General features: G+C 35.4%; 1 protein-coding gene across 1 annotated transcript in view; it reads right to left on the bottom strand.

Annotated features, from left to right (window-relative positions):
* The window catches only part of LOC136030143 (pikachurin-like), a 108315-nt gene that overhangs the window by 65320 nt on the left and 17151 nt on the right, over positions 1-25844 (bottom strand). Inside the window, exons 2-4 of the mRNA XM_065708842.1 lie at positions 23619-23735; positions 20519-20755; positions 12571-12790 (exon numbers count right to left, since the gene is read on the bottom strand). Coding sequence (XP_065564914.1) covers positions 12571-12790; positions 20519-20755; positions 23619-23735 — 574 coding nt within the window. The remainder of the gene's footprint in view (positions 1-12570; positions 12791-20518; positions 20756-23618; positions 23736-25844) is intronic.

Below are 25844 nucleotides of genomic sequence, written 5' to 3'. Positions count from 1 at the left end.
TGCAACATGTAAGCAAATCTATAAATGTATTATTTACTAAAGCAAAATACTTTTTGTCAGCTTTCTTCTATCTTAGGATACAAATAAAAAAACGAAGTGCACTATTTACTTATAGATGTCCAGTTTTTCTTAGATTTTAAATTTTTTGTAAAATGATGATAGATATCTAATTTTTATTTTATTGTGTTTGTTTTGTAACATATTTAAGTATTTCATACTGTAGGAAATGGCACAATGGTATAATAATAATAATAATAATAATAACAATAATATTATAGTTGAAAGTTTTTTATGTCGTCTAGACATAAACTAGACATAAACTATATTACTTTCGCTTGACTAAATTGGCTAAAAGCCTTGGTAGGAAGAAGAATGACGTTTTATATTCTTAAACTCGTTGAGAGATTATCCAGGACTGGGACAATAAAAACAATGGAGATATGCTTTGTTTCTCAATACCGGTTGAACATGAAGTCAGGAAAAAATTGTAGTAAGATCACAGACAGCTAAGCCGCAAAAAGTTACTTCTTACTCGCTCAAAATTTAACGTAGCAACAGCAGGTACACAACGGGTAAAAAAGGCAGTGTTATTCAACTTCTCTTTCTGACATTCACTTAAAGAATAAAGTGATTAGGTTACGAAAGCATGTAAAAAACAACAACAATGAAGTTAAAGCACACTTGCAAACACTGTAGTATAGGACAGTATTTTTCTTTTACTCTATCATAAGGTTAATGATTTAGGGTACCAATATCAGTAAAGTCAGGTTACAAATGATTTTTAATATTCTTTTATTACTAACTCTTTTTTTATGTATCTTACTATATTTAAACTTCTTAGATAAAGTTTTCAATTTCTACAAAAGTTTACACACTATTTAGCCGATAAATTTACAAGAACAAATTATATTCACTTAGCACAAGCACTGAGAGCCCAGGTGTAGTTAGAACAAATAACACTATTTATTTTTATTTGTGTCTTTCTTAACCTGGACTTTTCCGGTGCTCCCTATTTAAATAAAATGATTTAAGGAGAATGTTTTTGCTATAAATTTGTAGCCAGCTCAGTATTCAGTAGCTACATTGACTTCACTATTAAGTCAAGAGCCAATTTACAATTCAAATTCTAATAAATTTAAATAAACATCCGGCCAAGGGTCACCTATCTCGGTATACGTCTTCGCTTTTATCGTCCGTAGGTGATCCGCGGTCGTCTATGTAACATTCATTTTTATAACCTATTCATATTTTCCAAAGATATATAAAAATTTTAAGATTTCAGTTACTCGTCAGAAAACTTTAACACAGGAAAACCACAAATTTTGCAAAAAGAAGGGGCAACTCCCAAAGCTGTCTGTGGCCACATATTTGACAGGCATTCATTTGAACAGCCTATCTTAATGTAAAATTGTAGTAAAATTTGCATGTAAAATTTGCTAGGCTTTGACTTTTTATCAAAAATTCAAAAAAATAAATACTAATTTTTTAGGTAAAGAGGAGGAAACTTCTAACAACAGGTGAACTCTGAATAAAAATTTATTGTCAAATTTAGCATGCATTGCAACACCTCCAAAAGTTTCACCTACAGTGTTGATAAGTAATTTATTCTCCTCCAAAAGAGCTATTTCACACATGAACATACGTGTTTTTTTCTGCTTGTTTGTTTTCTCTCTCTTTGTCTGGATATCTTCATCAAATCAATAGTTGAAAAAACTAGACCAATTTTCTTTAAGAAGAAATCTTAAATTCTAGTGCCGTTTTTTGAAAATACCATCGCAAAGTCCAGTTCTCCACCATTTGGTACGGAAAAACGACATTTGTTGCTTGTAAAGAGCTGGTTGGTGTTGAACGAGTATTATGAGATATGTTCAGCATGCCAAGGGTCATTTATCTTCATCAAATCAACAGTTGAAAAAACTAGACCAATTTTCTTTAAGAAGAAATCTTAAATTCTAGTGCCGTCTTTTGAAAATATTATCGCAAAGTCCAGTTCTCCACCATTTGGTACGGAAAAACGAAATTTGTTGCTTGTAAAGAGCTGGTTTGGTGTTGAAAAAGTATTATGAGATATGTTCAGCATGCCAAGGGTCATTTATCTTCATCAAATCAATAGTTGAAAAAACTAGACCAATTTTCTTTAAGAAGAAATCTTAAATTCTAGTGCCGTCTTTTGAAAATATTATCGCAAAGTCCAGTTCTCCACCATTTGGTACGGAAAAACGACATTTGTTGCTTGTAAAGAGCTGGTTTGGTGTTGAACGAGTATTATGAGATATGTTCAGCATCCCAAGGGTCATTTATCTTCATCAAATCAATAGTTGAAAAAACTAGACCAATTTTCTTCAAGAAGAAATCTTAAATTCTAGTGCCGTCTTTTGAAAATATTATCGCAAAGTCCAGTTCTCCACCATTTGGTACGGAAAAACAACATTCGTTGCTTGTAAAGAGCTGGTTTGGCGTTGAACGAGTATTATGAGATATGTTCAATTAATATGATAAGGAAACCCTATAGTTTCAAAATTTGACACAACATGTTGCCACACGACGGTTACCACGTTGCTACGGATGAAAGAACCCCGCCCGCTCAACTTCTGCTTTCACCACTAAGGACCATTCACACTTTAATAAAAACAAAAAAAAAAAATTAAAATAGACATTTTAATTAAAATATTAACTATGCTAGAGATTAGTAAAATCGACTTGCTTTAGGCTTTGTACAATATGATGTTTTCAGTAAAACATAAATAACTGTTTTCCGTCGTAAGCTGAGTTGATAGTAAGTCCTCTATTATTCGAAGTAATTTCTCCTCACTATTAGTTTTGTCTGTTCATTTCATTAGTATAGTTATTGTTACGTAAATGTAAGTAAACAATGAATATTTTTTACATAGTCAAGTTAAAAAAGGAAAAACAAAAGTAACAAAAAAGAAAACAACACACTTTAGGCCTGAAGTTAATCAGACGCTAAATTCCTTCTACACTACATAAAAAGCTACACTACGTTTGCAATTTATGGATACATAAAAGCAAATATCTTTGCATTTTAATCTATAATTTTTTTTTTATTTTGTTTCAAAACGAAATTCAACGGTTTTTTTATTTGTTTTTATTTTGTATGGTTTCATTTAATGCAAAATATCAACATTTTGTATTTTTCCGCTAAAAAGATATCTAGACAAATTTTCATTTTTGTTCAACGGGGCAGCCAGATATTACAAGAAAGAGAAATTTTTTAACAGAAATTACAATTTCCAGTCCCTTTTTGAAGCAACACAAGAGATTATATCACGACAAATGACAGTTCAAGCCAATTTATGCCACAAAACGACAATAGTGGTAACGTATTTGCACTTGCAGTAACTCCATCTTAACTATTAGACGGGAGGTCCATGAGTCTTTTCTTGCTAGAGGGACATTCTCGAAGCCTCAAAAAGTATGCTTGTCCTTCTGCTGGCATGTACACGGGGAGGGGGGCTTCGGGCCCGGGCCATCCCCCAGAAATTTTGTGAAATGTTTAATTTACACATGGTTTTTTGGGATTTCTGGCAAAAGTAGGACATATATTAAGAATCTAGATACATGCATGAAGCCTTTTTTGGGAGATTTTACAGCATGCAATTATCCGGTCAAGTCAATGCCCAATTATTAACCCATTTTCCGTCTAACTTTTTACCCTCTTTGAAGTAATTAGCAATTGTTCTATTATTTTTTTTTGTAAAAAGAGTTTGCTTTCCACAGCAAAATAGAATCATCCTTGATATTAGGGCGTTTATCCCCTCTTTACAGGATAAAGTACAGCTTTATCATTTTATCATTTTTTATCATTTTTCATTAAAATCTACGTTTTTGCAATAGAAGAACTACCCCCCTTAGCACCCATATTGCACTGTTAACCCTAAAATCTCCCTTTCAGTGGGATATATAGATTAATCACTGGTTCTACATCGCTATGAACATAACCTGAGCCTAAAATGTACTTTTGAGGATTCAGTCTTCTTCCCCCCATCCGCTACAATACTACAGATTAAAGTTAATCTGTATTTTCCGATATACGTGCTTTTTGTATTACTAAATAAAAAAAGTGCTACTTTATATCTGCTGTTTCGAAGTTTTTGCCCCCCCCCCGAAAAAAATCTTGTTTACGTGCCTGTCCTTCTGTAATTTGTATGAAGAAGGAATTAGAGTTATCTGCTTACAGCAGAAATATTTCGAACGTTAAATACAAGAGACATCCGCCAGGAGAAATATTTATAATTTATTACAATTTTACCACATGTCATCAAATTAATTTTGCAACAAACAGCAAATCGTGATCTGTAATTTGTTTGACATTCCACACCCCACATCCCTCAAGTGATCGTGATTGGAACGGTAGCGGCAACCTAGTAAAAGACGGACAAAGCCTACAATAACTAAAAAAAATATCCTGAGACCCCCTAGAAATGGTGTCGTGTCAAAACACAAAATACATGATTAGGATTTTTGGGCCAAAACCTTATTCACAAAACTTACAGTCCCTTTGCTTGAACAACATGGAAAATCTATTGGCTTGAAAAACTAGAAAAGTCATATTTTCTGCATGGGAAGCATCCGTTCTATTTTCCTCCGGGGCTAGCGGGGCACTGGAGCATCATAGAGACATCTTTAAGGGTTCATTTTAGAGAAAATGACTGCATCTACGTATCTTTTTTTTAATTAACAGAAACTAAATTCGAAATAAATCAATTTTTGACAAAAAAAAACTACATTTTCATATGGTATTGTATATATGATCGTATTGTATAAAATACCTAAAAACTATAACTTTTTTTTAAGGATTCGGTTACGCCATTTTATCATTAAAAGTTATTAATTCATTATGGAGTCAAGTGAGCAAGCTAAACGGAAAAAAAAACGAGAAAAATATCAGAGCGAGCAACCTATAATAAAAAACGCACTCTAGCCCATAGTAACTGAAATATTATAGTAAAGAACAAACCCTAGCCCTTAGTAACTGAAATATTAAAACAAATCATCCTATATATGATGATACAAAACGCTTATTTTTTAAAAGTATCTTTTGAAAAGTTGCTTCTCTGTGGTATGGTACCATATTTGGCTGACTTCGATACCTGATTCTCTCTACCGTCTTTTACTATTCCAACTAAGAAAAAGCCATAAGTTGTTTTCCTGTGGGTAAAAAATGTTTTCATCTTTGACAAAAATGTGTCTCGTCAAGCAACTCTAGAGGAAAATCTTTACTCTAAATCTAATTAACAATAGTTGAAAGTTATATATCGTTTGAACAACAAGAAGAAATTCTTGTCCAACAGCCCAGACCATCAATATGACAAGACATATCCATCTGCTAAATCGAAGGGCATGGAAAAAATTTTAAGGTAATTTTTAACGAATAACAATAAAGAGAAGAATCTATTTAAAAATACTTTAGTCCATAGCAACAAAAAAACTGAACACTATTTAAAAAAGACTGTCAAGTGAGGAAGAATTATCATTTTGAACTTTTCTTTAATCTTTCCTATTTTGACGCTTGTTACTTTGAGAAGACTTTTGCTCAATCCACGTACTATCCAACTCTTAGATCGATGTTATCTCTACAGAACAGAATTAGTCGACTACATTAGGACAAACAGATGGCAAAATAAACAGGGACAGCTCATTAGAAGCAAAAATACAGTGCGGTTTGTACTACTGATTTCTAAATAACCATGGAAGTTTCCCTTAGGAAGAAAAATCCAACGATCCAAATTGGGATTAATTCTCCTTGAAGAAATTAGCCCAAAGCTTTGAAGGAAAAGGACAAGGGCTCGTGTTTTGCAATTCCTATACTTTCAGTAAGGAGCGACCCGGCTCAATAATAACCAAAACTCTAAAAAATGGAATTTTGATATCAATAGCTACATCAAAAGAATTACATTTTAATGTTGATTTTAAATATATAAGTTTCATCAAGTTTAGTATTACTTATCAAAAGTTACGAGCCTGAGAAAATTTGCCTTTTTTAGAAAACAGGGGGAAACACCCCCTAAAAGTCATAGAATCTTAACGGAAATCACACCATCAAATTCAGCATATCAGAGAACCCTATTGTAGAAGCTTCAAGCTCCTATCTTTAAAAATGTGGAATTTTGTATTTTTTGCCAGAAGACGGATGCGTGTTTATTTGTTTTTTTTTTTTTTTGTTTTTTCCCAGGGGTGATCATATCGACAAAGTGGTCCTAGCATATTGCGAGATGGCTCATTCTAACAGAAATGAAAAGTTCTAGTGTCCTTTTTAAGTGACCAAAAAAATTGGAGGGCACCTAGGCCCCCTCCCACGCTAATTATTTTCCCAAAGTCAACGCATCAAAATTCTGAGATAGCCATTTTATTCAACGTAGTTGAAAAACCTTACAACTATGTCTTTGCGGACCACTTGCTCCCCCACAGTCCCCGTGGGAGGGGCTAGAAGTTACAAACTTTGACCAGTGCTTACATATAGTAATGGTTATTGGGAAATGTACAGACATTTTCAGGGGGATTTTTGGTTGAGGTAGGGGTTGAAAAGAGGGGGATATGTTGGGGGAACTTTACATCGAGGAATTTGTCATGGGGGAAGAAAATTTCCATGAAGGGAGCGCTGGATTTTCTAGCGTTATTTAAAAAAAAAACAATAAAAAAATAAATATGAAAAAGTTTTTTCAACTGGAAGTAAGGAGCAGCATCAAAACTTAAAACGAACAGAAATTATTACGCATATGAGGGGCTCACCTCCTTCTAATACTTTGCTCTTTACGCTAAAGTATTTTTAGTGATTTCAACTATTTATTCTACGGCTTTTGTGATTCAGGGGTCATTCTTAATGAACTGGGACAACATTTAAGCTTTAGTGTAAAGAGCGAGGTACTGACGAGGGGGTGAACCCCCTCATATATGTACAGAAGAAATATGTCTCATATATGTCTCATATAAGTACGAATAAAAACAGAAGAATACAAAAGTTCGTTACGTAAGCTAATTTATAAGTTACGTATATCTTTTACTAATAAAAACATTCGTAAAAAATTAAAAGTTCCAGCTGCCTTTTTAAGTCACCAAAAAATAGGAGGGCAACTAGGCTTCCTCCCCCACTCCTTTTTTCTCAAAATCATTCGATCAGAACTATGAGAAATCCATTTAGCCAAACGAAAATAAATATGAAAATTTCGTTTTGATTATTCCTCTGCGGAGAGCCAAAATCAAAACATGCATTGATTCAAAAACGTTCAGAAATTAAATAAAAAAACAAGTATTTTTTAACTGAAAGTAAGGAACAACATTAAAACTTAAAACGTACAGAAATTACTTCGTACATGAAAGGGGTTGCTTCCTCATCAACGTCCCGCTCTTTACGCTAAAGTTTTTCACTGTTTTAAAAAGAAGAGTTGAGAGAAAGAGTCAAACTCTAGCGTAAGGAGCGGGGCGTTGATGAGGAAGCAGCCCCTTTCATATACGAAGTAATTTCTGTTCGTTTTAAGTTTTAATGTCGCTCCTTACTTTCAGTTAAAAATACTCATTTTCTTATTTAATCTGAATAAGAAATAACCATGGCAGGGAAAACGTTTGCTGTAGCTTTCAAAAATCTTCATAAACAGCAAACGAATAAATTACCGATGGTGACTCTTGTTTAAATCTTTTCTATTGTGAAGCTCATAGAATACCAGAGGCAACGCTCTGACACTGCCTATACTAAAGAACCACAAGGCTTCAATGTATTATTATCTATTTTTTCAGAGCCACTTCATATGGAAGGAGTTGTCGCATAAATTTTGCAGGGGTTTAATTCGATTGGAAATTAAAAGTTCGAGTGCCTTTTTAAGAGACCGGAGGATCTCTTAAAAAGATTCTCACTTTCGAGAGAATCGAAAGTGACCGGAGGCAACCATACCTTTTCCAGAGCCACTTCATATGGAAGGAGTGGCCGCATAATTTTTGCAGGGGTTTAATTTGATCGGAAATTAAAAGTTCGAGCGCCTTTTTAAGAGTCGAAAGTGACCGGAGGCAACCATACCCCTTCCACGCCCTTTTTCCCCAAAAAAATATCTTATCAAAATTTTGAGATAGCCGTTTTGTTGAGATATACAAATTACCCATTGTTTACACATGAGGTTTTTTAGTAGAAAAAGCGGCCATGTTTGATCCTGGGTCCACAAAAACGCTTAGGGTATTAAGGTGAGACTTAAAACAAATGTTTTGAGTGATGTCAAAAAATCAAAACGCACTACATGTATTCTGGCTCGCAAAAGGCTGTACCATCAAAATCATAGGAACGGTTGAGGGTATTAAAGTAAAACTTTCTGGGTATTTTGAAGAGGGATTGGAGGGCAACCAGGCCCCTTACCCTTTTTAGATGTTCCCTCTGCTCGACACTGATCGAAATTTTGAAAAAGCCAATTCTTTCAAAATATACCAAAAGCTCTTATTACTATGCCTAGGGGGAAGCCATAGTCCCAGCAGTCCCGAGGTAAGGATTGTAACAAATTATACAATTTGCCCATTGTCTACATGCAGATTTTGTAATTCAGGAAAATGAGAGTGTTTGATTCTCGATGTGGCCGTAAAAACAACTGCAATATCAGTCAAGCTTTGAATTGAAACGTTCTAAGATTTCTTTTGTGTCTCCGGACGTCGACTTGCTTTCCTTTTTTACTGAGGTTCTATATTAGCTAAATAGAAGTAAGTTACAAAAAAGCTGTTTCCCTCTTTAGCAAAAACGATTTTCAATAACCCTTTTATATCGACACAACCTAAAGTATTCCCTTCTGCTAGTTTATCCCTTAGAAATTCTTTCTTAAGACATGATCCTTCCCTCGACTTAACGGCAAGAAAAAGGAAAAATGAAAATAGAACAAACAACAGTTTTCAGAACAACTATTTTTGAGCATCAGGGGAGTTAATTTTTTTTTCTGGCCCTTTAAGTTACCAGAAGAAGTCCCAGGGACTTCTTGTTGTCCGGTTCTAAGCCGGCTTAAGCGCTTCGGTGTAGACTTGAGAAGATATGTTGGTCCCCATCCTGCACTGGTATCCGGGATCACTGCTTTTCTTGAGGCCAAAATAATTTCAAAGATTTAAAGAACATGAAAATTGGAACTTGGAGTGTTACGACGTTAAAAAATGACTATCGCATCGACATTTTGACTAACGAATTCAGACGGTTTGAACTGGATTTATTAGGAGTTTCAGAAACTCATATCCCAGGGGTAGGAAGCAGGAAATTAGGTGACATAGAATTTGTTTACTCAGGCAGGAAGGATGGGGTACATAGACAGGGAGTAGGGCTCATGATGAATAAGGAAGCTGCTAAGTCTTGTTTAGGCGGGAAGGTATTAATAATGGAATACTAATTGCTCATTTTATGACAAAAAAGTTTAGGGTATCAGTTATAGTAGTATATGCCCCCATTGAACCAACTGATGGAGATACTAGTGACTCAGATGAATTTTACTTAGAGTTACAGGAGCAAATAGACAGGGTACCAGGTAGAAATATGGTGTTTTTGCTAGGAGATTTTAATGCCCAGGTTGGCAGAAATAGAGATAGATGGTATCCTAGCCTAGGTAAATTTGGTGTAGGAAAAGAAAACAGTAATGGCTATAGGCTTTTGCAATTTTGTAGGTATAACAACCTAGTTATAACCAATACGGTGTTTGGTCACAAAATGGCCCATAAGTTGACATGGTATTCACGTGATGGTAAGACAGCAAACCTTATTATGTTATTGTAAACAGAAGACTAGTAGGATCAATACAAGATACTAGGGTGTATAGGAGTGCCGTTATTGATGTTAAAAGTAAAGATCACCACCTAGTAGTGTCTAAGGTTAATTTAAAGCTGAGATTTCGGAAGGGTAACTCCCTCCCGGAAAGTTATGATGTTGGTAGACTTCAGGATGAAAATTTGAGAAAAAAATTCCAGGAACAGTTGAGTACTAAACTTGAGAGTTTAAAATTTGACAATGTGGAAGATGGATGGAATAATTTCAGAAAAACAATTTGTGAAGTTGCTGATGGTGTCCTAGGGAAGAGTGCTAAGACTGCAACTAGGAATATTAGTGAAAAAGCTTTAGGTTTAATAGAGAGTAGAAGGGGTTTGTATAGGAATTATCTGAGTGATAGGTCTTATGAAAACAAAAGAAATGTAAAGAAAGTGTAGAAAACATTAAAATATGAACTAAGGAGATGTGAAGTGGAGGCGATGGATAAAATTGCTGAGGATCTGGAAGATGCGGCTAGACGGCATAATCGTAAAATATTATACTGGCATGTTAATAAATTGAAAGGGAGTAGCCAATCCGGACTAGTCCCAGTTAAAGATTGAAATGGGGCCACAATTAGGGATAAGGAAAAAGTTAAAGAAAGATGGGTGGAACATTTTGAGAATGTGCTAAACCGAGATACAGTTGCAGGAAAAGATATAGATGAAAATGAAAAAGTTTGTGATACCTTGGATGTGAAGGAAGATTTGTTTAGTGAGGAAGAATTAGCGACAGTACTAAAAGGATTAAAAAATAATAAGGCCCCAGGTGCTGAGAGTATGATTAATGAGTTTCTTAAATATGGTGGCTCTGAGGTTAGGATTAGGCTAACATGATTTTTGAAAAAGGGGAAGTACCCAATGATTTTAGGAAAACCTTAATTAAACCAGTGTATAAGAAAGGTGACAAGAGTGAGTGTCGTAATTATCGAGGCATTAGTCTAGTCTTTGTAGGTAGCAAATTACTGATGTAAAAAATTACTGATGTAGGTAGCAAATTTTAGACTGAGACATGCTGTAGACAAAGTTTTAAGGGAAGAACAATGCGGTTTTAGAAAAGGTAGAGGATGTGTCGACCATGTTTTCACTCTTAGGTTAATAATTGAGAAGTCCCTTCGTTGTCAAACACCTTTGGTCCTCAGTTTTATCGATTATGAGCAAGCTTTCGATTATGTTGATAGAACAGCGCTAACGAAGGTCTTATCGTTATATGGTATACCTGAAAAATACATTAAAGTCATTTGCGTTGTGTACGAGAATAATACTGCTGCGGTTAAGGTAGGAAATGAGGTTAGCAACTGGTTTTGTATTAAATCAGGAGTTAAGCAGGGTTGTGTTCTATCCCCCTTTATATGGATCATTTTGATGGACTTCGTCTTAAGGAGCACAGGAAAGGCAATTGGAGACCATGGAATCAAATGGGGAGGAAGAACGCTCCTGGACTTAGATTATGCTGATGATTTAAGCATATTAGATGAAAGTGTGAGCAAAATGAATGAATTTTTAGAGGTTTTACGAGTTCAGGGTGCTAAAATAGGCTTGAAAATTAATGTTAAGAACACTAAGTCACTAAGGCTAGGAATAAGTGAAGATGAACAGGTGACATTAGGTAACGAAAAGATTGATCAGGTTTGGAGCTTCAGTTACCTTGGTAGTATTATTAGTAAAGATGGTGGGAGCAGTGAAGATGTTAAAAGTAGAATAGCTAAGGCCCAGGGTGTTTTTTCACAGTTAAAAAAAGTTTGGAAGAATAGAAAGATAAGTCTACAAACCAAGATTAGAATATTGGAAGCTACAGTGATGACAGTGGTCAAATATGGCTCTGAAGCATGGGCACTCCGAAAAGCAGATGAAAATTTACTAGATGTTTTCCAGAGAAATTGCCTACGGATTGTTCTGGGTACCCGGCTGACTGACCGTATTTCAAACAGTAGGTTGTACGAAAAGAGTGGTTCAATCCCGCTTTCTGGGGCTATAATGAAAGAAAGGTTGAGATGGCTAGGCCACGTTCTACGGATGAAGGATGACAGATTACCGAAGATTGTCCTTTTTGGCCAACCGTCTGGGGCTACACGGAAAGCAGGTCGTCCTTGTCTGGGTTGGGAGGATGTCATAAATAGAGATTTAAAGGAAATGGGAACTTCCTGGGAGGGTGTAAAGAGGGAGGCTTTAAATAGATTAGGTTGGAGGAGGAGCGTGCGTAGCTGTGTTGGCCTCAGGCGGCTTGGTGCTGCAGTGAGTTATTAGTAGTAGTAGTAGTTTAAGTTACTATATCAAGCGAACTTTAAATTATGAAGCTTCAAGATTCTTCCCGTGACTTAAGTTGTTCTAGTGTTTAGACTTAAGTTGTTTCCGTGACTTAAGTTGTTAAGTTGTTCCGTGACATTTAAAGAGTTTTTCGTCCTTTAGAAAGCTATTCCTTAAAATCTATTCATTTGGTCGGCGTAAATGTTCAGAATAATCTACAAAATAATGGATAATTTTTTCAAGCTCTTTTTTGTAATAAACTTGGCCTTATGGGAATTTATCCTTTCTCTACATGTCCATTTAAACTCGTCTATCTATCATCCTTATTTCTTTTCTCGTCTTCAGCTACCAACAGAATCGAACTTCTTACGACTAATATCGAATACAATAAATTAAAAAAAATATACTTTTCTTCTTAGCCGAATATGCTTTTCAAAATACTCTCCTTTGTTTCAACAAAACCTAAAAGCATGCAGTTCCTTCGTTCATCCCTTCGAAGCTCTTTGCTTAAGACGTGTCCATTCGCTCGGATGAGTGTTTGAAAAAACTAACCTGAATTCAACAAATCCTCCCTTGAGAAGCAATGCTACATAATCCCCCTCCATATCCTCCTTCTCTCCAGTCAACAATATAATTCCATCCCAGGCTTCCGCACGAATTTCTAAAGTGATCCTTAGATTTTTGTAGGCTCCAACAAATGGAGGAAAAGCAGCATGGGATTTACTGAAGATTTCCTGGTTTCGAAAACGAACTGAATTTCCAAGCATTGCAGCTAAAAGAGGGAGTTCATTAATCAGACTTTTCTTGTGGGACAAGAAGGGTAATTTTGAGGTAAATCTGGCAGATGATGCTTCTAGGCCTAGTTTTTCACGCTTGCATGTCCATAAGCCTAGTCAAGTGTATACGTATATGTAAGAACTAACAAAGGGCTGAATTTGAGCCAGAATATTAATAATATTATTAATGCTTGAACGTTAAATTCTTTTAGAAGTCTCTTTATTAATGTAAAGAATAAGATTTTAATGCTACTGTCTATGTTACACAATTAGCTGTTGTGAAGGGCTTTATCTAAATCTAATATACAACATAATCGGTAAACTACTTAAGAATCGGGGTTTGTCCGTAGGGTGGGAAACATAATTAGCATAGCTTTAAATAAAACATAAAAAACATTAAAACAAGGAGACAAGACCGGATGAAAAGCGCTCAGAACTATTTTTAGTTTTAGACGAAGTTTGGAACCAAAGTGCGTCAATAATGATAAATACATTCCCGCTATTCTATTTTTATCTATTTTTATTTTAAAATACAAATTTTACCACTATCGTTGGCAATGAAAAGTTACAACATGAAAGGTTCCAAGCTAATCTATGTTTTATGTGACATGCTGTTTCAAAATATTATGTTAATAATGACCCAAAGGTCTAGAAACATCCTTCTTCACTTTTTTGCAGAATTTTGCAATCAAATTTTCCTACCCTAAATAATCAAATTCTTTTCACAATTATAATCATTCCAAAATGAAAATTTAATTATAAAAAAAGTATGAAAGTACAAGACGGAGAATTTCATCAGGAACGAAAGTACAAATAACAAAAAAAGTCATTTTTTTAAATAAATAACTGTCGGTCAGACGGGATTCGGCAATTAGAATTTGATGTAAAAGCTAATAAGCTGAGACTAAAACTTGGAGGGAATAAAATGAATTTCCTAATTCAAATAAAGGAACATCGTAATTACAATTTTCTGAGATTTAGAGAAAAAAATCCTTGCAAAACAAGGTCTCCTCAGGCCAAAACCTTAGCTTCAGGCTCTTCAGGCAGTTTCTGTCAGCCTTTGTGCCTTATTTATTTTGTAAGTAGTCGCCAAGGTTGCCACCGCTGGTGATTAATCACCATATTCAGTGATATTTTACTCTCTTGGTAACTTTTTTGGTGATTTTCTTGGATCTGGTGATTTTTTTTCTTTAATTTGGTGATTTCTCGTAAAAGCAGTTGCCATTCTATGTATGATTGGTTTTAATGTCTTACTGAGGTGAAACAGTCCGGGACTTTTGTGGTAGAAAGGACGGTTAATTAAAGAACGTCTATTTCTGCCTTTTACGGTGTGTTGTAGTAAACAGGGCTCTGCGTTTCAAATAGTTTGTCTTCATCCCAGTTCTCCCTTCTCACTTCTGATTTGAGGATAGGACTCACGGAGGGCTACATAGATATTATCACCGTTCATGGTCTTGTTTTTTTTCTTCTTTTTTATGTATCTTTCGCTTATCTAGCTAGTTAACTTAAAGACAAACTGTAGCATTTAACCTGAAATTATTGTAAGATTCAAAGTAGGTGGGAATTCATTCTCCAGGTTACGAGCTGACGTATTAATTAACAGAAATAACGACAATGAATGCAGTAGATGGGATAGCCCTCCCAGGTACATTTGGGGAAGTTTTTGGTTCCGACTGCAGTAAAATAATTAATGAGGAAATCCGTTTCTGCTGGCTTGTAGAATTACGTTCTCTTATCCTTGCGCTTGTTGCCAAGATGCTTCTTTTGTATGATACCTCAAAACCACAGTATTTAGATGACGGACCAGTGCAGGAGTCTCATAAAAGGAACCAGACGAATAAAATTTATTATTGGTTGTCTGAGCTTTGTCCACGGCTTAAGCTTGGTCCACGACAATTTTCCAGAGGTAAAGGAAAATATATAGGAAATCTAAGACATTTGACTTTTTTCAAAGCTAAAGCTTGCCATTAAGGAAGTCAGCTGTGGCACGGAGAGTAAAAACGCTCAAAAGAAGACTAGATTCGACTTGAGGATAGAATAGGAGTATCGTAGTTATTAGTTTCAGTGGAAAACCAGGGAAAATAAGATTATGCGAATTTAAAGGTGAAAAGGTAGGTAAATAAATAAAAGGGCTTGTTTATGTCCAGAAAAGGACTTTTGATTACAATTTCCGTTCTTTGTTGAAATTCCATTTTTCGGTAACATCAATTCATAAGACTGTAGAGAGGAGGGGGGGATTTATTTCTCAAATTCTAGGCAGGGAGATAATTCTCTTGTTTGTTTTCAATTTTTTTCAATGAAATTACCACAAAGGCCATTTATCAATAAGAAAACAAATAAAGCATTTTTCAAATATAGATACAGGAAACCTTGGGGGGGGGGTATTCCCATACTTAGAAAGCTTTTTTAATCTCTGTAAGAAATAGCAGTAAAGAAAACTGCTTCGACAATAGGTAGTCAAAAGTTTCAATAATTCAACAAGTGACTTCTCACTTGTTTTTAGAAATTATCAATAAATTTATCAAACTTGATGTGAATAATAAAACATCGATTCCATTAAAAATAAGGCGTATTGATTCCAATCAGAAATATGAAAGTCAACCTGTCACTGTCGCTTATCACTTAATCTTTGAAATGTATAAATTATAATCAACAATCAATCATAATCAACATTAATGGATAGGTTGTAGAGAGGGCTATATTGTAGAAACAACCCATTTCAAATGAGACAAACTTCAATTTTTAAACAATTGAATATTTTAGTAATAAGTAATTTGATGACTAGAAGGGTCTCATATCAATAGAATGGCTTCTAAACCAAAACCATTCTACTTTTAAGAGCAGAAATTATTCCTATTCTTCCTATTGAAATACATAAAAAGTACTTAATCCTTCAACTGAGCTATCAAACAAACAGGTCATATTCCTTGGCACGTTAAAGTAGATAAATCCTTTCTATCTGAAAATTCCCGACATATTTATGACTGACAAATTAGTTCTTCAAAGTTGAACCCTATTTTGAAGCTTGCCATAAATTTCCAGAAGAAGTTCCGATGTAATAAAGATGTGGAGATGTTAGGAAAGAAATTTCCACTGGCTTTAATAAATCACAAGCTTTATTATTCCTAAAAGTAGCTTCATTGCTAGGAGAAGGAAGAGTACGTTTTAGTAAGCGGAAAGGTTTTAGCCATGTTTTGATATTTCACTCCGAAACTTCAGACGGCTTTGACAGAATAATTCCCTCAAGAAGACGATTCCAAATGTCAAACAGGAAACAAACAGCCAAACATGTAGCATTTCAGGCATATTTTTTCGTGAGCTCCTTTCGGGTTTGCAGAGCAGAATTGAGTGCCAACATGTTCATCTTGTGGCCTTTTGAGACAGTGGCACAAGCAAAAATACTCATGAGAAGGAATGAATGGAAGTAACTTCCAGAAGATAGTAATTGATGCCACGACACGACTCTAATTTAATGGTAACAGGCGGTCTTTTACAGTACTGGAATCTGTCCTTTTATTAGGGACAGTCTCAAGAGTTGCACATCTCCCCTCTTTCCTTCTGCAAAGTTATATCAATGATTTATTTTTGCCTCTTTCGGGTCTTGAATATTGAATTCAGCCAGAGAATATCCGAACCATTTTTCTTTCTCCTAAAAATACTTTCATGCTCCTTAGTGAGAAAAATGTCCAGTTTTATGGAGCTCAAGTCATAAATGCCAGTAAAAAAAAAACGAGTCATTTATACCCATACTAGGCTTCATAGCACTAAAAGGTGTTATGTCAGTGACAAAGTAACATAATTCCCAAAAGGATTGGGTGGATAGCAACTTGCCCTGATTAAAAACCAATTGTATTCCCATAATTTGTATCTATCTCATTTAGGTTGTTACGATATGTCAAGATTCGTTTTTTGTGAACAGAAGTCTGGCCGAAGAGCATTATTAAGCCAAAAGTGAGAGACAAAATTACGTGCAATGATTATGATTCAAAATTCCCCTAAGAGGGGAAAAGAACTATAATTCTAATCACAATGCAAATTAATAAGAACTCAAAAGGCAGGAACCCTTTAAAAGCAAGTATCTACGACGGTGACAACAGATCGATTGCAAAACAAGGTTCAGGTGGATACAACGCTTGAAAAGGACAGTTTTTAGACTACAATATCAAAAAAGCAACTACCGTCTGCTTTTTGTGTTCTTTTTTTGTGGTCAAGAGAAAAAGACAGTCCAAAAGCGTAGAGTAAAATAAACGGAGTGGAAATCACACAAACAGAAGAGTGACTGACAAGTGAAGAAAAGAAAAGTCACTTCTTTTTTGGAGTACACAAAGCAATTTCGTAAGGTTGTTTTCACTTTGTCAAGTGTAGTGATCAATCGGATTTATTGTTGCATAAATTGTTTGGGATTAGATTTTGCTCAACCAGTTGATAAAAAGACAAACAAAAATACTGTGACAATTCCTTGGGCTGTTGTAAGGACACTAACAAGACCGCGTTTTGTCTTCGGCAAATAATGAAGAAAATATGGCAACGCTCCTCAAATTTTAGTGAGATCTGTGACTACTCGTAAGGCATAATGCTACGAATTCATCAACTTTCTTTCAGAATGATTTGATAAGTAAGTCGTTTACCTTAGATACAAATATGTATTTATAGTGACGGCGGATACAGAGCTCTAGAACTTGACATTCTGATGAGTTTGCAGTTATTATCCACACAATCAGCTCATAATTGGGAAGCTCAAGAGAGACCCTCAAAATTGTTGCAAGGCTAATGGAAAACACGGGCAGGGCGTGGCAGAAGACAAATAACAGGAACACAGTCAAAGAGAGTAAAGTAATGTTTCTGTGTAAACTAGTTTCTTAGTCTTCTAAGCAATCCTGATCAGTTTGGCGAAGCCAAGCAGCAAGTGTTGGGAATCCTTGATGAACATTCACTATAGTTGGTGGACTAAAATCAAGTCGTTGGACTGTGATGAAAAAGTTAAGAGACATGGTTAATTAGAGAAAGAGCCAAGATAGATAGTATGAGAGAGAGGCAAAGCTGGCGTAAGCCTTTGTCAGAATTGTATAAAAATTCACTTATTGATAGATAGTCTTTCATCCATCCATCCTAGGGCAAAACTAAGGTAGATAGTCATTTATCTTTCTTTATAGATAAGCTTTTCAACATCACTGAAGAAATGCACATGGTTTTCTCCTCACCTAAAAGTGTTTAGCCATCCTTAAAGAACAATTTTCTTGATTGAAAGTAGCTTTAACCATCGAAACTTTTTACAGACCCTGTGGATCTGTTGGAAGATATAACTTTGGCCTTTGACGAAACAAGACCGATAAAACAGGCAATGTAAAGACAAAAGAACAGATCAGCAGCCTTCTAGAAATCACTCTTAGGTTCTAATTTATTATCTGTCTCAAGTTCACGTTTAAGGCAAGGCTAACAATAGAAAAACTTCAAGAAGAGGAGATGAGCATTATCGAACCCCAATGAGATGCTCCAGGCTACAAGAAAACCTTTTGAAATAATATCTAGAGAGAAAAATAATAGCTCAGTCTAGAGTACAAAACAGTTTGTCAAAAGAATGGAAGTCAGCCCAGATGCTGAATTTCTTAGAAATCCTAGCCGGTGTCTTAAGTCATCTCGTTTCGACGGTTAGGAAAAAAGTGAAATCCTAACCACAGTACATGAGATCTACAGACAAAACTTTAGAGTGTTGCTTGATTACCCGACCAGACAACGATATGTAATCTTAGAGCTTGAATTACCAGATATAAACGTTTTCCTTCTTACTTCAGTGTTCTAAAAAAGGATCTAAACTAGCAATACACTTTTCCCTAATCCGAATACAGCTCCAGATTCTTCTAATTTTAAAATAAAAATTTTTCTTTCAATTGTTCCAAAGCACTACTGGCTTAAGATAAATCTTAGGTGATAGAAATCACTGTTGGTGTCATCTTTAGCAAGCTAATTATCTTTGAAAATGGGTATTAACTGTAGCTATTGCAGCTAATTCTGCCAAAAAGAATGTTTACCAAACCCAAATCTGTTCAGAGTTCATTGAGAAAGAGTATACTTTATTTTCAACTAGTTTCCTTCATGCTGTATGCAAGGAATAAAGACCCTGTGGACGCGATTGATACTTGTATACAAGAATTTCCGATGATGACCCATGTTAAAGAACAGGGTAATATATATCTAAGCAGTTCCGGTTTATTTACTTCACTTCTCATGCAGCACAGCAGTATTATTTGGCGTACAGTGTCTACAAAAGTCCCCTTGCTTAGCAGTATAAACTCACAAACGAATGCAATCGCACAGAAATCCTCCCATCCAGAACAACAGCAGAATAGAGGTAGAAGCCTACCTCTATAGATTACCTTGGGGTAATCTTATCCCAAGAATTGTTTCTATTTATATAGAAAACCAGCAATTTAATTTGTTGATAATATCTGGCAGTTCTTTTAAATACTTTCTTCGGTATTTTTGTGCTATTTGAATTAGTGTTTATAAATAATAGGTTTACCTACAACTCTTAACCCCCAAAAGCATCTATAGATCAAGAAGTTTTTTAGTGAAATGTCTTGCATTGCAGTCTTGTTGTGGTGAACTGAAAATTCCTTTATCTTAGCATCTATCGTTTAACCAAGTAAATTCAGAGAAAACTTAATAAAATCCTGTTCTTAGTACTCCATATGTTTTGCCTTTCAACAGGCAATTTATTTTAGTCAAGTAATTTTAGAACAGCAAAATATCACTTGAGATACAACAGGTGAGATGCACCTGTTGAAAAAATAACAGCGATGATTGTTGCCTTTCTTCAGTTGAGAACAAAGAGAGAAAGGGGACTAATATTTCGAAGACGATCTTAGAAAACTGTCTCAGAAAATTAGCATCATTCCTGTCATTCATTTTTTTTTCTAGGCTTATTTGTTCAAAAATAAGCCTAGATTTCATGCCGGCGAGTTCTTTGAACCAAAGATTTCCTCTCTAATTCAAAAATACATTTAAAACCAAAATAAATTTTCATTCTTTCGCTATTTATAGGTTTATAAGCTCTCAATTTACCATAAAAAAGTTAGGATCAGAAAATTAACTTTAAAAAAAAACGTAAGATTTGTAGCAAGAGGGTGCGGAATTGAAGGTATTCCCTCTCTTACTGCGTACCTGGCCTAAAACTTAAAAGCAGACTAACAATGATGCCAAAAATGATAAATATTGTATCCATAATACAAATTTTAGGGACATTTTGTTTATAGTGGATGCCTATACTGCAACCTCTCCACTGCTAATGATAAAATTCATATCCACATTTCCCTTCTTCTCTTTTGTTTTCTAATTTGAAAAAAAATACGATCAGATGATTTCTTAATAGAAAATCCATAATACCATATAATAGTAATCACTAGCATCATAACTAGTAAATTACTAGGAAAACATCATAAAAAGATGTGGTAAATGGCTGTGATATAAAGCTCACTATCAAAATTTATGGTTTTGTTATTTTGATAACCCTACTCTTGTCATCCTATCATACATTCCCCTCCACACAAAAAAAAACAGTAGAAAAATTGTTATTTGAGATTCTGATTTTTACGACAGCATTCCCTTTCATTTACCAAAATTTTCCTACATTATGAAGGCTTACTCCCAATCTTTGGGAACTGAGAACTATAGGAAATTCCCCACACCATTAAAAAAGGGAGAAACCTTTAATTTGAAATACTCACGTATTGAGCATGTTTCGCCATTTAATCCAAATGGACATTGGCATCTCTCTATAGTTTCAAACGAAGAGCCCTCTTTGATACATTTGCCACTTCCACAAGATGTTGAACATCTTCCTTCTTCCGTAATATCCTCAAACTTCGTTTGTTCTTCATAGAGTACCAGGGACTCAACTTTAGGAAGCTCATAAGCTGAGAGTTCAGCGGGACTAACTAAACTCGACTCGTAAGCATCTCTTTCTAAAATTAAACATAGAATTTCATAATCTTAGCGATTTACATGGACAACAGGTCTTTGAAAACACGGTATACGACTTAAGTGGTTTAAACTATAAAAATTTTCCTTTTAGTATTTCAGATAAGCAATTTTCGGTTCAGCACAGGAATGACGCATGGATGGTTAATGAATAGACTTATCTATTAACAAATGAACAAACAATATTTTTATACAATCCTAATAAGGGGGATTAATGCCAGATTTGCCTCTCCCTTAATCAGACTATCTGTCTTGGCTTTTTCTACAATTAGTCATGGCTTGATGCCCACAACTATTCAATTTTAGTTCGAGTGCCCACAGCCGTTTATTTTGAATTGAAATCGAATAGTTTTGGGCATCAAGCCATGGCTAATTGTAGAAAAAGCCAAGACAGATAGTCTGATTGAGTGAAAGGCAAATCTGGCATTAATCCCCTGCATTAGGAAAACATCTTAAACTATTTATTCCATTTTTGAAAAAAAGTAAAGTTGTTAAATTTTAAGAAATTTAAGAAGCTTTATTAAGGTATTACGAAAAAATTATTGGAGTAGCAATGGAAGAATTCTTATTTATCATTCGGATTCAGCATAAAAAGAAAATTCTATCAAAGTCTGCTATTTTAGATCTCGGAGAAAAAATTGAGTGTTGTTCCCTTGTGTAAAGACGCAAGAGGAAAAGTAGATTCAGAGCAAGAAATTATCCAAATCTCTCCTTCCTTCTGATAAGACATAGTTTTATTTGTGTTTTTATTCAATTTCCCGCTCGTGTGTTCTCTGTTTTGCTTTAAACTGGAATGTTTTTTAAACTAAAACCATAATTGAAAGTAAAGGCAACTTTCTGTAGGTAAGTTGTTTTTTCCTCAATTCCGGTTACTGTGTCCAGGAGAATAGGGAAGGCAATGTACATAAAGGAGCAAGCACTTCGTAACGTAGACAATTAAAACTAGTACTAACATAATTTTTAGTCTAGAGATTGATAACTCTAAACAGCGTAATAACTAATCTAAACTATAGTTGCATTCTATGGTAGCCTCCTTTTCTTTACAAGTGCTTCTGTATAGAAGATAGTTTTATTTTATCCTCTTTTCTCTAATTATTTTTAGCATAAGTTTATATTTAGGCTCAGGAACAAACTGAATTAATAGGGAAGAAATTACTATTTTCTATTTAAAGAGGGAGGAAAAATTTTGAAAGAATGTCACTCAAACGAATAATAGTTATGCTTTTTTTTTGTTATTGTGTCGTTAGTGTCGTATCAGCCAATAATGTGTATCAAAGCAGAAATTTTTTTCAAAATATTAAAATAACTAAAAAAAAACATACAAAGGTATTTACACATTAGAATTTTGTTCAACCAAATATTTTATTCTCCAACTCTGTCGTTTTCGAATGAGCCTTTCCCAAATTTCTCTGACAACTTTTTGAATAGGATAATACAGGGCACAAACAAACAAATAGAGACACAAAGGTGGTACACACGGCAAGATACGATTTTCCACGGTTTTTACTTTGAGATTTGAAAACCCGCACAAGTTGATTATTGAACAAGATGTGTCCAAAAGTATAGTTATATTTCAGATATGACCCTTTCTTAGGAGTTATTTCCCTTGCCATCACTTTTCTGAACCATGATTTGTTTCATGCTTTTTTTAAGATTTATAGTGTGTTTTTTTCTGTGTTGCAATCATTACTTGATGTAAGGCTTATTCTTATTTATGTTACATTTTTTTCTTTTTATTCCTTATACTTTCCTACTCCATTTGTTAAATTTTATTTAAACTGGTGATAAATAGTATCATAAGTACATAAAAAAACTGCGATCTTCTTTAAAAAAATGAAAATTCACAGCCAGCGGAAATAACTACTGCTACTAATGACAACTCACCGTAGCACCAAGCCACCTAATGCTAAAACAGCTACGCACCCTCCTCCTCCATCCAAATCCATCTAAAGCCTCCCTCTTTACACTCTCCCAGGAAGTTCCCATTTTCCTTATATCTTTCCTTACGACATCCTCCCACCCTATCCAAGAACGATATGCTTTTCGCTTAGCCCTCGACGGTTGGTCGAAAAGGACAATCTTTGGCAGTCTGTCATCCATCTTCCGCAAACGTGCCCTAGCCATCTCAACCTTTCTCTCATTAGAGCCCTAGAAAGCGGGACTGAACCACACTTTTAGCACAGCCTACTGTTTGAGATACTGTCAGTCAGCTGGTTATCCAAAACAATCTTAGTTCGCAAGACTTTTCTTCCTTTACTTCCAAGCTTTTTTCAACTGTGAAAAACGACTTGGGCCTTGGCTATTCTATTTTTAACATCTTTACTGCACAAACCGTCTTTACTAATAATACTACCTAGGTAAGTGCCCCTTACCGAAGCCTATTCCAGACTCTAAGTGGGAGCAAGGGGTTCACTAAGCCTGGGAATTTCTGTGGGGATGGTAGAGTTCTAGGTAGCAAAGCTTGATCCTCTATCCCTTGATAGCCTAGGAAATCCGTCGACGCACCTCAAAGTGGTGAAGGGTTTAAACATTGCTAAGCTTCAAGCCGAGCAAGGTGATGGATAACGCACTGCAGGATGATCTTGAGGAGGGGCACCCCTCGAGGAAATTACAGCCTAGTAAACGATGCAGCATTTGCTCCGGATTCTGATTAGCGACAATAACTGCTAACTTTTCTCAGTCACAAACATACGAACAATCTTTTTACCATATACTTCAAAACTTAAGCCACCTTTACAGGGACCGTGAACTCTACCAGTCCCTCCTAAAAAACTAAAATAAATCAACCTGGGTCTGGTGGGAATTAGCCTAAAGACACTTAAGTTTCAATGCTTGTTCAGAGCATACCTTGGCATCCATAGCCATTAGGGAGTAAGATGAATCCTTCTCGACATCCACACTCATAAGCACCATTAGACAAATCAATACAGGTCTGCTCACATGGCACAGTAGCAGTACACTTCCCTACAAATAAATAAAACAATAAAAATAAATCTACTGCAACTATTTTAACTTAAACGATGACTTCATGAAATGAAAACCACGCGTTGCCAACGGACAATAATGAGTAATGCAATCCACACCCTTCCTTCACTTGGGGGGGGGGGTTTAGTTTCTGTTTTGTCTTTGGATTGGTAAGATGATTATCAATCTTGGTGATTCCTCCCTAGTTTAAGTGATTCTTTCTTTTTATTTCTCTTATGATATTCTGATAATTTTTTTCTTTTTTTCTTTGCTGATGAAATCAAACCAGAATATATAAAATATTCTGGGGTTGTATAATTTGGTTATGAAAGAAAAAAAAGTGGCCTGATCCTTGGAAGATATCTGTAGGAATCCCCCTATTTAAGAAAGGTGATGCAAGTTTGTGCGAGAATTACCGACCAATCAGCTTAGGAAACTGTCTTGGAAAAATTTTGGACAAAATCTTAAACAAAAGGCTGGAATTTTGGCTGGATGAGAGGTAAATTCTGAGAGAAGAGCAAGCCGGTTTTCGTAAAGGAGACTCACCATCTGATCGAATGTTTGTTCTAAATGCATTGATTAGTAATTATTGCAAGGGAAACGGAAAGTTGTACGTGGCTTCTCTTGATTTAAGTAGAGCATTTGACAATGTTGACCGTATAATTCCGTTTAGAATGCCTTTAGGGACAGGAATTCCGTCACCCTTTTTAAGGGTTCTTCTCTCGATGTATTGTTTGACCAGAAATGTGGTAAAGATAGCAGGAAGCGGTATATCTAGAGTTTTTTTTAATGTAAAAGGTGTAAAACAGGGTAGTACCTTATCACCGAACCTTTTTGCTATTTTTATAAATGATCTTGTCGAATACCTTGAAAAAAGGTGGGCGCCAGTTGTACACCTTGGAAATAAAGTATTATCATTACTTCTATTTGCCGATGATATTGCCTTGCTCGCCAGATCCAATTCGGAGCTACAAACTCTGTTAGATTTAACAGCTGAATATTTAGAGGAAAAGAAACTGGAAATTAACACAAAAAAGACAGAGGTGATGATTTTTTGCCGTAGACAATCAACAGGAAATAAAGATGAAGAAAGTTTTAATTTGAATGGTGAAGCTCTGAAGGTTGTGTCTCAGGCAATATATTTAGGATTCCATCTAACATCGAACGGAAGATGGAGCAATCATATTTCCAAAATGGCAAATCGAGGAAAAGCAGCAATGGCAACTCTGTTCAGGAACAGTAATTTGACAGGAACAGGTGACTTAAAGATGCACAAAAACGTGTTCAACTCAAAAATAAGGCCAATCCTTCACTATGGAGGGGAAGTATGGGCCCTAGAAGTGGCAAATTCATTAGAAACTCTACAGCTATAATATTATAAACGAATGCTAGGTCTGCACGACACAACTCACACACTTTTCATCAAGGGAGATTTGGGACTTTTCTCCATGAGAAAACATAGACAGATCCAATTAATTAAGTTTTGCCTGAAAAGACTGCAATGTCCCTCTTCAAGACTCATCAGAGCAGCGTATGATGAATTACTTACCCTGGGACAAAAATCGTCATGGCCCTTCCATGTCAAAAAACTACTGGCCAGCACAGGTCTATCGTAAGCATGGAATGGAGGAGAGGGTCCAATCTCAGATCAAAAAGCATTTCTGTCAGAGATCCAAACAAGGCTGGAAGACCAAGAAATTCAGAAATGGCGGAATAACCTTAGCCAGTCGGAAAGCTTAAGTTCTTACTATAAGGTGAAAGAAAATTATGGTGAAGAGCTATATTTTAAATTAGGGATTCCTAAAGAATCCCTGAGGTCTTGGATGTAGGTGCGAGCAAACTGTCTCCCTCTTCACAGTATTTGGAAAAATAGGTGTCACCCGGAAATGCGGTATACTTGCCCAATTTGCGGTGATCTTGATGGGCTAGGCCATTTTCTTTTCAGGTGTCGGGGGCTAAATGAGCTAAGAGGGAGCTTTCTTGAGGGTGGGTGGTCGTGAGCCCCTTCTTGGAACTTTGAAGTCGACGTCGAAAATAAATATAGTAACAGTGGCAAATTTTGCCCGGAAGGGTCTTGTTATTCGAAAGTTGATTGTTACATAATTTAGT

Source organism: Artemia franciscana, chromosome 8, assembly GCF_032884065.1.
Source record: "Artemia franciscana chromosome 8, ASM3288406v1, whole genome shotgun sequence".
Taxonomy (NCBI): domain Eukaryota; kingdom Metazoa; phylum Arthropoda; class Branchiopoda; order Anostraca; family Artemiidae; genus Artemia; species Artemia franciscana.
Note: the sequence above shows the minus strand (reverse complement) of the source record. Positions and strands in the feature narration are given on the sequence as shown.